This window comes from Ptychodera flava, chromosome 20, assembly GCF_041260155.1.
Source record: "Ptychodera flava strain L36383 chromosome 20, AS_Pfla_20210202, whole genome shotgun sequence".
Lineage (NCBI taxonomy): Eukaryota > Metazoa > Hemichordata > Enteropneusta > Ptychoderidae > Ptychodera > Ptychodera flava.
Window position 1 is genome coordinate 15307642 of NC_091947.1, and position 14956 is coordinate 15322597.

Genomic DNA, 14956 nt, shown 5'->3' on the forward strand with positions numbered 1-14956 from the left:
TTGGTTTTATGTTTTTCATCACCATGGAACTCATTCTTGGCCATTGAGTGCCATCTGTATCAAAGTATTTTTATCACAGGACCTGTAATCATAGTACCCATTAGCAAGCGGGGACTGTACGTGTCATCAACGATGACTTGTTTCTGCAATATTGTGTTTATCAAGAGACTGCCAAAAAAGTTGTGTAAAAGACGACAAAGGAAAAAAAAACAAGACAAAAATTATGTAAATTAAATGCAGAGATTAAATTTCAGGGCTCAAAATAATACCTGTCTGCCTGTCCCGGACAAGTGAAATTTTGCCTGGGACAAGTAGTTTTGAAAAGTACTTGTCCAAGTGGACAGGTAGGTTTTTTCAGCCTGCAACCAGTATTTCAACCAATTGACTACAGCAAATATTCATAAGTTTAAATTTATATACCTTTTACAATTTTGAAAATCATTATTTGGATATTTACCTGTCAGAAAAAAGTAAAAGAAAGTTTGATAATATCTGCACTGTTTACAGGAGGCAGCCATGTTGATTAATCTAAGGTCACGTCTCAAATCTCTTAGATTGGGAGATTCTCAAAGCTATCTCGACACCGAGGGCACTGTTAAGCTAGTTTGCATATGATACAGGCATGAGTTTGTTGAATTGAATTGAAATTAGTATAGTTTCAGAATCTATTAAATTATGCCATTTTGGACAGGTACTTTTCTCACTGGGACAGGTACTTTTTATTTTGACTTGTCCAGTGGACAGGTGGTTGAAAAAAAGTATTTCGAGCCCTGAATTTACATTTTGTTGAAAGATACAAAGGTTCTTTATTGCTCAGATATCTGTTGATTATGACGAATTATGTTCTTGCAATAAAAGATGCGTTTGTTATTAAGGCATGCACTGTTTTGTATACTTTGTAGGATATGCTTTCTTTACACTTTCTCCCAAATATAATCTGTACCCTATGGAATGGAAAGTTGATGTTTTTCATGATTGACCAGGCAAGTGTACCAATTTTTCACCAGGAAATGCTGAAACATTACTCATTTAGTAATGATAGTCCATATACTTGGTATTAAATTGTACAATGTTTTTATAAAATTGTACCATTTTATAATTATTATTTTCATTCTTTTCTGCTATTTTTGTATAATTTCATAACTGCACTAAATGCTTCAGTACATTTCCCAAAAATTGAGTGCCCCCCTTCTTCCTCTCCTCATTTTGAGCCCCCTGTAGATATACATATAGCTTTCAATTATTTGAGTGAACCCTGCTCAGATTTCTCCGACCTCAAGGCCATAAATAATGATGCTCCCTGAGGCTGAAGGCCTAACCTCAGTAGTGGTGTAAAGAATAGCTTACGGCCTTACACTTCAATCGTGAATCTTTGAATGAGCATCCATAGACTGTAGAGAACCCCACTCTACGGTCTATGGACTATCCAAGAAATGCTGCAAATACCTATGATTTGTACAATTCCTTGTCTGGTACCAATCGTCAATACAGTAGTGTTCAGAAATTTATACATGAAGACTTGCTATCCAAAAATCAGACTATGATTCTTGGTCAGATTCAAAATAAAAATGTACTGCACCCAATCACCTCACAAAGATATCACAGTCACCAATGTTAATCATTCGGCTAGATCAATAGTTAAAGGTATACTGATGTTTCATGTCAGTGCTTTCTGCCCTTTTCAATGACAGTGATGTTGTCATTGTCTTTGGCAATGATTTGTTTTAGAGAAATTTATGCATGAAATGAAAGTCGCATTTCTTATAATAGGAAGGAATAGGAAGGAATATTTCATGTCAACTACAATCAAGGGCAAAAGAGTTGTGGTATAGCACTAATCATCTTTAATATAGCAGCATGCTATGCCAGTGGAATATAAAGCGCCCTCTAAGGCCCCCCAAAATATGTTTGTTTCTGGTCATTGAAATGTGGCAAAAATGATGCGATGACGCAATTTTTTTTCAATTTTGTTATTTTTGGTGGAATTTGATAGATTTTTCCCTTTTTTCCATAGGGGCAAATGAAAAACGGGGGGAAAAGAGTTGACGCGCACATTTTGAAGTGATACGCTCGGTGACTAGAAACAAATCAGGTTTTTTTGGCCTAACATCCAGATATCTTTTGCCTGTGTGTTCTCAGTTTTGAGCTGAAAATAGGATATATTATGCTGCTGTCAACAAAAGATTGGCATTTCAATTAAAATATTGGACACAGGGTGTTCAAAATAGTTCATCCAGCTGTATCATTATAACTTTCTTGTTCAGAAATAAATTTCTCCTTTTAAATTTCTTGTCCCTTGAAGAAAAACTGCATTTATATCTTTGCAATGAAATAATTCAAGCAAAAATTTCTTATTTTAAAATTGCATTCCCATCAAAACACATCCATACGGGTCAGTCACAATCAGGGTGCGCTAGAGTGTGTCACTTAGGTTAAAATTTCAAGTTCATGATAACTGTCCAGTTAAATAATATGTTGAAAGGTTATGGTATGGGGCATATCTTCCTAAAATTTGGTGAAGCAAACGTCATTAGTATTACCACAGTGCACATTGTTTTATATGGTCGACGCAGTGTCACGGATGCTACAGAAATGTTGTACATGAAACACAAATGTCATTATAAATTTTAAACAATGATTTGTTAATGCTTTCTTATGTTATTACAATATAAAAGATGCATATTGGCATTAAAATAAGCTATACTTGGTATGATTTACTTAATTTTTCCATGAATAAACACAACCTCAAGTTTAGTGAGAAATACAACAATATTGATCATGTTTTTTAATAGGACTTTCAACTTCTCTATGTCCTTCCGCTGGTATGCTGTACTTAAAAGTTTTATTGTCATGAATTAACCATGCTATAGCAACAATATTAATACCATTCAGTGTAATCGAAATGAACTTCTTTCTAAAATATTTTCTGTTTAGTATGACATGTAATTTTGTCACGGACGCTACCAAAATCAAACTTGAAAGTTAGGTCAATTTGAAATATAAAAAGCAATTAACAATCTGGTTTTTTCTTTCTCTTTTCTCCAAAACATTTCTCTATCAAACATTTTAATTGTGAAAATTGTGTCAAAACATTGACAATTTCTTTAAATTGAACAAGAAAGCTATAGCAACTACTGCAAAAATCAGTTGGAGTAAAAAATCACTGCAGCTGAGCTTACTTCTGGGATCAACCCTCGAGTCGTTTTCTAACGACACTCCTCAGGGTCTATAAAATGAGCATCTAAAACAAATCCTTCTTACAAAATCATAGCTCGTTATGTAACTTTGACCAGCATGTGAAGGAGTAAGCAGTCCGTCGATATCCGGAACGACAACCGAAAAGTCCGGTGAGCTACATGTAGTTCAAACACACTTTGCCCATATTGCTCAAACAGTTAAAAGGTTTCACGATAGCGGTTTTAACAACAGGGAAACTGAATTTTTTTGTAATTTGTCTCCATTTTATGCCACAACTTATCGTAGAAACCAAGATGCAATCTGTCATCGAATCGGTACTACAATCAACCAAACTGTAAAGATTGCTGAGCAATACAGAAAACATCATCTGGCAAAGAAAGTCAAAAACTGAGAGAGCTGCCATATAAGTAATCAAAGTTGGCGGCATGAATTAAATAAACCAATACTCTCCTCCTCAGACCAAACTGATTTCAAAGGCCGTTTACAGCAAATATTGTTAACGAAACCATGAAACCTGGGAATGGCTAAACACAGAGAAATAAGATTTATTTCTCGAAACAGCCTTTCACAACATGCTTTTCAAACACCGGAAAGCAGGCATCAATATCGACCCAAAATCTATTACAAAGTCAATGAAAAATTGACACAAAACCAAAAGTTCGGTTAATCGATTTAAATGCCTAAAAGTAATCATTGTCAGATTAGTACAACATTTACTGTTAACATAACGAGCACTAGCAACGCTCAAAATATGCCCTAAAACAAAAATCCTTATACATTGTAAGTGTCCAGAAACTCCGGTCGATCCTGGGTTATGTTAATTATAATATGACAACACACCCCGGATCGCTCACTATAGAGTCAGTCAATAGTGGCTAACTCTCTCAATAACAAATCTGGCTTCTCCTCCTCGAGGACGAAGATGACTTCATCACATAACCAAGCAGAGGGGATAAAGAACAAAAGAGCGACTGATGAAGGAACCCCACCACTAAGGCGAATCACTCAATCAACAAACTGGTTTACCGGGGACCCAGATCACATGACTAGGGTCAAAGCACTATCGATTCACCGGTGTCTCGCCATGTATTCCACACAAAATAAATGCAATGATCCTTTTATTCACCATATCGTAATACTAAACAATCTTGGTAGAGCCGATGTGTGGAGTTGCCCTCATTTTCATTTATATAAAATGTGGTGGTTATTTCACATTTAGATTGGCTTATAATCTGAAAAACAATGTTCGCATTTTATTGTAGCATCTGTGACATAATGAATTGAAATGGAATACACAATAATTACGCATATACAGCACAGAATTCATTGTTCTTTTCACTAGAATTCTAATAACATATTCAATATAATTACTGCATTCTTAAGTAGCGGTAAAGGCTATTTTTGCACCAATTCTTCTCTCAGATTTAATGTCAAGTTTCAAGTGTTAGAATCAAGATATTTAGTTCAAATTTTCAGGATAACTCCCTTAATAAAGTTAATACCTTTTCCAAAAAATATAAAAATTGTATATTTGTAGCCATGATTTTGAAATATGACACCAGTCCATATTAAAATTTAATTTTTCATATTTTTTTTACATATTTGAATTTAATAATAATTGGATGGTATTAATATTACCAAATTAGTTATAAATATGTTGACACTATTAATTGTAAGATTTAAACGGCAGGATTTGTAAATAAAATTTGTTATTATGATTATAAATGGGTTTACATATCAAAAAATCATTAAAAATTCTTTCAAATTTCAAAATGTGATTTTTCAAAAAGTACTTCAAATACAGGAAAATTGTGCCGCACAAATCTTATCTGTAACCTTGTTAACCCTTTTCCTGCCAAGTCGGTGAAAATCCGCTTGAAATTCGGTGTACCTAGAATCTGAGCAGCCACGGCCGTTATCCTGCCAAGGCGGTGGAAATCGGGCTACTTTTTGGTACCCCCTTTCCTGCCTAGTCGACGGAACTACGTGTAGCAAACCCTTGCTCGCGCTAGGGGTCATTCGAGGACAGGTTTTGGGCGAGGAACGGCGTTTGCTCTCGAAATGGGTTCACAGAGAGTCCAACGACAGGGAAAGGTGCAGAAGCTACCCAGCCAGTCCCCCACCCCGTTGGGGACTGGTTTTTTGGGGGGACGAGTAGCGTACTTGGCAGGTTAGCACGTGACGTATCCTAGCGGAGTTTGGGCTAACTTGGCTCTGAGGCACTACATAGATTGCGGCCGAAATTGACCGTCTCGGCAACGCTAATCTGTAAGGCAACCGCCTAAGACCGCCTCAGCTGGCGGTGCAATTTTTTGCCAATGGTGCGAGACGAAAATCACGGACTTGGTCCTGATTGACGGGAAGTGCGGACGGATTTGACGGTCTCAGCTTGATTAGTCCCTGACATGGAACTGATCTGAACCGACTTGAGCGACATTTGTGAAGGGTAACCACCGCTTTTAATCGACTTGTTACCTTCTCGAAAAGACTACCCACTCAGATGTCGGACGTTGTCGGCTGCACTTGGCTCTAGACGTTCAAGCCGTGCAACGAAACACACCGCCTCAGCCTTGCCATTCACGAACATGGCCTCAAATTTGATACCATTGTTCACCGACTTGGCGGCTGCGGTTAGGTGCGTGAACCGTTGTTCACCGACTTGTTACGCCTATGTTGTCCCTGTGAAGTTCGGCTAACGGCCGAGTCTAACGGGAGTTGGCAGACCTGTGTTTGGTTTATACCGTAGTATGACCGACTCAGGTAGAGGTACCTGTCGGTATATTCCGAGTTTTACGCACTCGGGCGTCAATGATGGGTCGTCATCACCGCTGATGACGTAGACGTGCTGGCCACGTTATTGGAAGGAGCCATGTTTGCCCAACGGACGAGGCCGAGACAGCTGTTGACAATTTTGGCATCCTTCATCTTTGACCGCCTTAGTTGGGTAAGCCGCTCACAAGGCGACGGTTATGACCTAAACAAGCCGCTGAAGCACTGTTCGTTGCCATACAAGAACGAGACGGCCAGTCCATTACTGCTTAATGGGCGATCTGTCGGGTTGGCTTGTCACCGACTTGGATGACAATACGCCCTGCGCAGGCGTACTTAGAAGGGACATGAGGTTAAAGATACGGGTTCCCACCCATACTAAACATGGGCTTGGGCCAACGTCCTTGGGTGGCAGGTGCGCATGCCACGTACCCAGCTGGACGGAATGTCAAGTTGAGATGCTAATGACATTGACTATGTTATGCTAAGTGCTCGAGGGATTTGCATTGCAAATGAGTATTATTAGCATATCAAATGGTGCGGACAGGCAATTTACATGACGGGTAGGAATGTCAGCGCCGGTTGGTGGACTGATTGCTGTAGGTCCATTATAATAACAGGTGGCTGCATATATAAACACCCCTGCGTCCAATCATGTCCAGGGCTTTGTTTCCCTGTGGCTTTAAAGGGTGGGACCTGCTAGTCTGTCGACACTGTTCCAGACATGAGCTTGACGGACCGCAAAAGTTTTCTGAAGGCGAGCAGACGACTGAAGCTCAAAGATGCAGAGTCTCCGGGCGGTAGTGGTAGCGATCGTTGTGATGTCCCTAGTAAACGTTCTAAGAAGTCGGGCAAGAAACGCTCCCGTAAGGCGAAGCTATCTCCGGCTGAAAAACCCAGTGGTAAGCGTAAACGTAAGACTGATCGTTCTGCCGATGAGGATGATGATGGTCACCGTTGCCAGTGGTTCTCACCCGGCTGCTCCGGGAGAGACTACTTCACCTGCAGAGACTACATCTGCTCTTGTGGGAGATACTTCACCTGCACAGACTACGTCTGCTGCTGCTAGTGAGACAGTTAGTAATGAGACGGCTGATGCCATTGGTTCTCCCCCGGCTGCTCCGGGAGAGACACCACCTGTTGCGTGCACCATGAGCCCTCATCCTGCGTCAGGAGAGGTTCCTGTGCCCAGTGCGAAAGAGCTTGAGTCCTCGTCATCAGCAGAGGCTGCCGAGCCCGCTCCTGCCATAGTTTCGTGTGCTGCGATGTCCCCGCCGAAAAAGATAGTGCGGAGGGTTCGTTATCAGGATAGCCCACCTGATTTTGAGCCAGATATGATCCTTGATGCCGCTACGGGCGAGTTCAGGCCCAGACGCCCAGACGACGGTGATATCACCGCTGAGTCCGACTCGGAGGTTGACGAGGGATGCGGCAGAGGACGATGACTTTTATGACAGGCAGTATGTAGGTGAGGCAAGCTCTGACGACGATGATGACGTTGCTGCTGTGTTGGCGGAGGACGACACCCCTCCTGTCTGGCGTATGTCGGAGACTACCGATGCTAATATATTTGAGGAGACCGATTTTGACCATGAGAGAGGACCGACTTTCACCTTGCCCAGCCACTCCCGTGAGCTCGATTACTTTTTTAAGTTTATTCCAGCTACACTGATCAGATTGGCCAAGGACGAGACTAATAAATACGCCAAATTCCACCAGCGATATATCGCTAGGAAGATAGATAAATACTGGCGTAACGCTGACTACCGAGAGGTGCAGGCGTTCATTGGCGTCTTAGTCTGTATGGGTATCGACCGTAAATCATCAGTGGAGGATTATTGGTCTAGCGATCCCTTTCTGAGAAACCAGGGTATTTCTACTGTGATTACCCGCAGTCGCTTTCAGCAGCTTATGCGATACTTTCATCTGGCAGACCCAGAGAACGATCCACGTCGTGATCCTGATGAGGCACGCCGCCGACGTCGGTGTCAGGAGGATCCCCTTTATAAAATCAATCCATGGATGGAGCCCATAGTTGACAGGTGCGTAAATAATTATAAGATGGGTAGAGAGATCTCCATCGACGAGGGCATGGTGCGATTTAAGGGCCGTTCTAAATTTAAGCAGAGATACCGCATAAGCTGATCGAGACGGTTTCAAGATATGGCAGCTGTGCGACTCCACCACTGCATACATCGCTAACTTTGCACCGTACCTAGGTGTGAAATTTCGGGATCGGACTGATGGGAGACGGCAGGAGCGAGGTGTGGTGAAAAGAATTACGATGGAGCTGGTCCAGCCATTCTGTGGATATAATCACAGCCTATTCTGTGATAGCCTGTTTAGCACGGTCGTTACTGCTAGAGAGCTGATGGAGACCGGGATCTACATGGTCGGGAGTTTAAACCGCCGTAATCGTCGCACCATGCCCCCTCAATTAATTCCGCCGGGTAAGAGGAAGCGCCTTTCTCTGTCTGTTGGGGATATGAAAGCCACGACCAGAACGGACTCCGCCAATCTCGTCTTAACATCACTGCTTATCAGGATAGTAACGCTCAGGTGCTGATCTTGAATACGGTCTATCCACCCTTGGAGTGCGTGCCAGTGGGGGAGGGAGACGAGCAGCGACAAGTGCCTCTGTCGCTGTATAATTATCGCCGGTACATGGGAGGCGTCGACCGAGCCAACCAGAAGCGCAAGTACTTTCACACTGGGCGCAAGAACCACAGATGGTGGACATATCTGGCATGTTACCTGATTGATGTTGCCCTGGTAAATGCATATATATGCTTCAAGCATGTACACCCTGATAGTAAGCTGACCCATAAGATGTTTCATCTGCGTGTCGGGAAACAACTCATTGGCGGTTATTGTGGGCGATCGCAGCCCAGGGTGAGAGAGGTCGAGGCCACCGTTTTTCTTGCCTCGTACATTAAATCCACAAAATCAGCCGATGCACGTTGTCAGCCGTTGGAGGGGCGGCAGAAATGCTGTAAAGTATGCAGCAGAGAGGGTAAGACCACTGCGAGCGGACGACTGTCTGAGACGTCCAAAGGATGTAGTCTGTGCGGGGTTCATCTTCACGAGGGCGAGTGTTTTGCGGCTTTTCATCATCGCATGATGCTACGAGGTAAGAGGAGCGTTGGCGTGCAGACCTCTACTCACACAGCCCCGATGACACCCATCAGCAAGAGAACCCGACGTAAATAACGAACAGGGGACAGCTTCGCCTAACAGTGGCTTGACTGTATTCTTAACACGGACCATGATCACATTTTGAGCACGGTTGTGCCGTTTGTTTGTGCTTTACGATCCCGCTGATTGTAAATTGAAACACAGATTATTTTGTACAATCCCCCGATTGTAATCTTTGTAACACGGACCATGCACTCGGACGTCGAGACAGACTCTGAGATTTATTATTCGGCATAATGTAAATTATTCACAAATAAAATACTATCTATGGATCGCATATTTTCGTTTGTTTTGTTTAGACGGATTATTTTGTACAATTCCCCCTATTATAATTTTTGAAACACTGATCTGCCACCCCGATTGTAATTTTTGAAACACGGACCATGCACTCGGACGTCGAGACAGACTCCGAGATTTATTGTCGGCATAATGTAAATTATTCCCAAATAAAATACTATCTATGATCGCATATTTTCGTTTGTTTTGTTTTTTACCCCCACTTTTGTTTTTGGCAGATCCGTAGGACGCTATAGTAATGGATGAACGTGCGTTGTATCACGTGGGAGGGGCACAGCCCAACGGAGGCTGTGCTCCTGCGACGTAGACGTTGTACCAACCATCTGTTGTTTTGGGTTAGTGCATAGAGCAGTTGCACTGTCCAGAGCTAAGGTGGTACAAAACTGCACCTTAGTAACAACTGCACAACTAACCTGTTAGGAAACGGTAACACTAACGAGCTAAGTGTGCACTGAACTGGCCAAACTACGTACACGCCTTCCTTCAATGGCGAAGCTATGTCGTTGACACTACGTCAAAGCAGACTGCACTGTGCGACTCTTCCAAGTCGTTCAAAGTACGTGGCCAAGTGACACAACCCAGGGGAAACAGGACAGGTTTGAGGGTGCTGCCGCACCCATAGCACTAACACCTGGGTCTTCTACTAACCCACGAGAGAGGTGATGTTTCCCCGGTGTGGCCGTGCGTGCCGGCGAACGAGCTTTACTTCCGCAAAAGTAAGCTAGAAAAGGGCATGAAAGTGCACGTCCCCCGGGGCAAACAACGCCCGTGACCTCGTCATTTTCTGGACACAACCTCATCAGCGGTTGCCCCTCTATACGGGCATGCAAAAATTTTTGAAGTCTAACACGTATATGGTCGGTAATCGTACCCCGAAAATGGCGGTAGTCTTTATCATTCCGCTCTGTGTATCTACGGTAATGCCTCTCCATCTTTCCCCGATAGTTGGCGCCCTTCCCAAGTACTGAATAATAAGTATTCAATGTCAGCCATCTTGTTATCCTGTCATTCCACTTTCTCGCGCCGTACAGTGAACTTGCTTTCGCTGGCGCTCCTTCTCGTATCATGAGTGACTCCAAGCAGTCGAAGAAGAACCGAAGAAATAAGTCCTCCACTAGTGCCATTAGCACGGAGGCACAGGCAGAGACCGAGAGTAGCATTTTTGCTACGACTGAACCTGACATTACAGAACTACCGAAGGAAGGTCAAGACAGCATGGCGACCACAGTCGAGCATGCAAGTGAGCCGACCCCGGCTATTCCTTCAACCAGCGCTGGACCAGAGTTGCTCACGCAACTACTGGGACAAATGTCACAACTTGTGGCTCAGTCACAGGCTAACCAAGCGACAATGGCAAACTTTTTTGCGTCGCAAGGCGGTGAAGATACTCATAGTCAAGTTCGAGGTCAAGGGTCACGTAAGAGAAAATCGTCGACGCCGACATCTCCGCCAAGACCTAAGTCTTCCCGTCAGGAGGTTATCGAGTCTCAAAGTGAACTTGACTATTTTGAAGATTCGGAGGACAATTTTCAGGATGATTTTCCTGAGTCCTCAGGTATGTCACCGTCAGTATCGAAGCCTGCATTAGAAGGTGAATTAGACGCCATATTTGATGACGTTCCAGACCATATTAGCGGCCCAGTTACATGGCCAGTATCACAGTCTTCAGTTGATTGGTTGATGAAACGTATCGATAAGACATTGTCACCTACTCAACTAGTAGAATTACAACAAAACTACCTAGTCCCAGAAGATAGAAAACAACCATTTGAAGTTCAGCAAATGCCAGGAGCCCTCAGAAGTTTGATTCGATCAAATGCTCCATACTTCAAGAACTATGACAGACCATACTACAAGACTCACCAGGTAATGCATTCAGCATTAAGACCAGTTATCAAGGTACTGGAATTGGTGTGTTCTTCAGCCTTCCAGCCTGATAAATTACCAGAGATGAAGAAACAGATAAAGTCTGGTTTATCAGACGCAACACATCTACTAACAACAGCAAGCCATATGATGGCAGAGCTCCGCCAGGCCAGAATGAATTAAACCCTTGTTTAAACAAGAATACAAGGATATCCTGCAAGAGTCCAAACCCACAGTTCAAGGCTTCTTTGGCGGTAATCTGTTCAAAGCTATAAATGAGTCCAAGAAGTCAGTCAATGCCTTTCGCAGTGTCACGAGCACAAGGGAAAGGTCACAGCAGGGATATGACAGTAAGAAGAGGTACAGTAACTATAACAAGGGGTCTTCCAACTATGAAGACCGCAGAAGTGGGTACAATTCAAAATACAAGTACCAGAAATATAATCAGAGATCAGGCAAGAGCTATAGTAAAGGTAGCTCCAGCCACAGTGACAAAACCAAACAGTGACACTCAACAAAATCTTCCTCATGCAGGCAGACTGCAATATTTTGTGGAAGAATGGAAAAGGATCACAGACAATTCGTGGATCCTAAAAGTCATATTGGGTTACAGACTTCAGTTAATCAATACACCATACCAATCCCAGCAACCAATCTCATTACCAAAGTCAGAGGAAGACTCCAACATCATTCAAACAGAAATCAACTCATTACTCAAGAAACAAGCCATCGTCCAGGTACAGCCACATCCAGACCAGTTCCTGTCAAGAATATTTGTATTACCCAAACGAACAGGGGAAACAGAGTTATCATAGACCTCAGACAACTGAACCTGTTTATAAAAAAGGTGAAGTTCAGAATGGAGGGACACCCATTCATACAACAAATGCTAGACAAGGACGATTACATGACATCCATCGATTTGACAGATGCCTACCTGATGATACCAATACACCCAGATCACAGAAAATACCTCTGTTTCAGTGGCAAGACAAGCGGTACCAGTACACATGCCTACCATTCGGGCTGACGTCGGCTCCACGTGTATTCACCAAGGTACTGAAAATACCAATGGCGTATGCTCGCAAGCAGGGGATAATGTGCTCCAGTTACATAGACGATATATTCAACAAAGCAGCAAAGATAGATCTATGCCACAAGAACACCACCACTCTAATGACACTGCTGCGACAACTGGGATTTATTCCCAACGAACAAAAATCACATCTGTTACCAACCAAACAACTAGTGCACTTGGGAAGACTCTACAACACAACAGAAATGAGTGTAATGGTACCACCACAAAAGTTACAAAGAATATCAGCCACGGCATTGTCAATCAAAACAAAGCAGTATGTATCTCTCAGGCAAGTAGCACACATACTAGGCCTGATAGAAGACGCAAGGGCAGCAATGACAATAGCAGCATCCCACTACCGGGGACTTCAACAGCAGCTAACCCACAACCTTGCACATCACTCCTGGGATTATCACATCCAACTGAACCAGGCATCAGAGGAAGACTTGAGTTGGTGGATTCACAAAGCAGCCAACTTCAACGGCAGACCTATTCAGACTGTGTCCCCAGACATGGTAATACAGTCAGATGCATCCCTGGTAGGATGGGGAGCTGTCTGTGCAAACAAGACAGTTCAGGGCAGATGGACACAACAAGAAAAGTCTCACCACATAAATGTCCTCGAGATACTAGCAGCAAAACTTGCAATTCAGTCTTTTCTTCAAGACAAGTCGAAAATGGAAGTGAAGTTACAGATGGACAATACAACTGCAGTGGCTTACCTGAAACATCAGGGTGGTTCCAGATCTCAGAGCCTATGCAAAGTAGCTCTACAAATTTGGCAGTTCTGCGAACAGAGGAGCATCAATCTAACGGTAGAACATCTACCAGGAAGAAATCACACATCACTAACAGTCAAAAGCAAGATCAAGCACACAAACAGTCCAGGATTTCTAGATTGCCACGACTACCAGTTGGACACAAAGATTTTCCAGAGAATCTGCGACCACTTTTACCAACCAGAAATAGACTTGTTTGCAAGTCGTATAACAAAACAACTTCCACAGTTTGTATCATGGAAAAGGAGCCCACAGGCCTTTGCAGTGAACGCCTTCACACTGAGATGGACAGGCAAAAGCATCTACATGTTTCCACCACCACCTCTAATATCCAGATGCCTGCAAAAACTACGCATAGATCAAGCCAGAGCAATAGTCATAACACCAGTATGGCCTCAGAGCCCATGGTACCCATTGTTGCTGCAAATGTCATGTCAGAAACCGCTGCTATTACCACGACACAAGAATCTACTGATAGAACCACACACAGGCAAGCCACCAAGAATAAATCTGATGCCTCTTGCCGCCTGGCTGCTCTCAGGAAACACTACAGAAACCTGGGAGTTTCAAAAGCAGCAACAGAAATACTACTCCAAGCTGTCCGCAGAGGGACATCTAAGCAATATGACATCAAGTGGAGAAAATATGCTTGCTGGTGTAATAAACAGAAAGCAGATCCAATTTCTTGTCCTATCACAGTGATAATAGACTTCTTAACAGAACTGTTTGAAAAGGAAGAATTGTCGTACAGCACACTTAATGGTTACCGAGCTGCTATTTCATCAGCACACCTACAGATAGATGGATATCTCATAGGAACTCATCCATTAATAACGAAGTTATTCAAGGGGTTCTACCACATTCGTCCACCCAAACCACGTTATCCAGTAACCTGGGATGTTACTAAGGTACTAGATTACCTGAAGTCTCTACACCCAAGCTCAAGATTGAGTCTCAAGCAACTGACACTGAAAACTGTGATGCTGATTGCACTGACATCCTCAGATAGAGGTCAGACAATTAGCAAGTTAGACATTGAATTTTGTAATTTAACTAATGATTTTGTTTGTTTGTGATACCAGAACTGACAAAGGCGTCGTCAGTTTCTAAACCTCACAAGACTGTAAGATGTCCAAATTTGGAGAGAAGTCTCTCGATGTGAGACATTATGTTAAGCAGTACATCATTAGAACCAGGAGATACAGAGATCTCACAGTACAACAGGGTGGAAAACGACCATCGAAATTATTTATTTCATTTAGAAAACCGTACAGAGAAGTTACATCACAAACAATTGCTAGGTGGGTAAAGTCAGTAATGAAGTCTGCAGGAATTGACACAAGTCACTACAAGGCACACAGTGCAAGAGGGGCTGCTAGCTCAGCTGCATTGCATCAGGGAGCAACATTAACACAAGTTCTACAGTTGGGAGATTGGTCAACCAACACAACTTTCACCAGATTCTACTGTCGATATACTGACTCATCAGAAGTGGGCCGTATGATACTGTTAGCTGCCTCCAAGCAGTAACAGGTCAGTCAATTTACATTCCGTCCAGCTTGGTAATCGGCATTACCGTAGATACACAGAGCGGAATGATAAAGACTTAAAAATTTGCCTAGACTTACCTTGAAGTGCAAATTATAAGTCTTTGAATGGAGCGTAGTGTATCTACGCTCCTCCCACCCACCCATCCCAACTCCATGTAAATTGGGAAGTTATTTGCCTTTGTGCTTTAAAAATTGCTATATAGCTTATATACAAATTCATCTGA

At 42.9% G+C, this 14956-nt stretch overlaps 2 protein-coding genes across 2 annotated transcripts in view; both read left to right on the forward strand.

Moving 5' to 3' along the window:
* LOC139120506 (E3 ubiquitin-protein ligase TRIM56-like) overlaps positions 1 to 14956 on the forward strand; it is a 118156-nt gene that overhangs the window by 13014 nt on the left and 90186 nt on the right. The window lies entirely within an intron of this gene.
* Positions 12397 to 13884, forward strand: LOC139120698 (uncharacterized). The gene has a single exon (XM_070685233.1). It carries the CDS (start codon positions 12397 to 12399, stop codon positions 13882 to 13884), a length of 1488 nt encoding a protein of 495 aa, XP_070541334.1.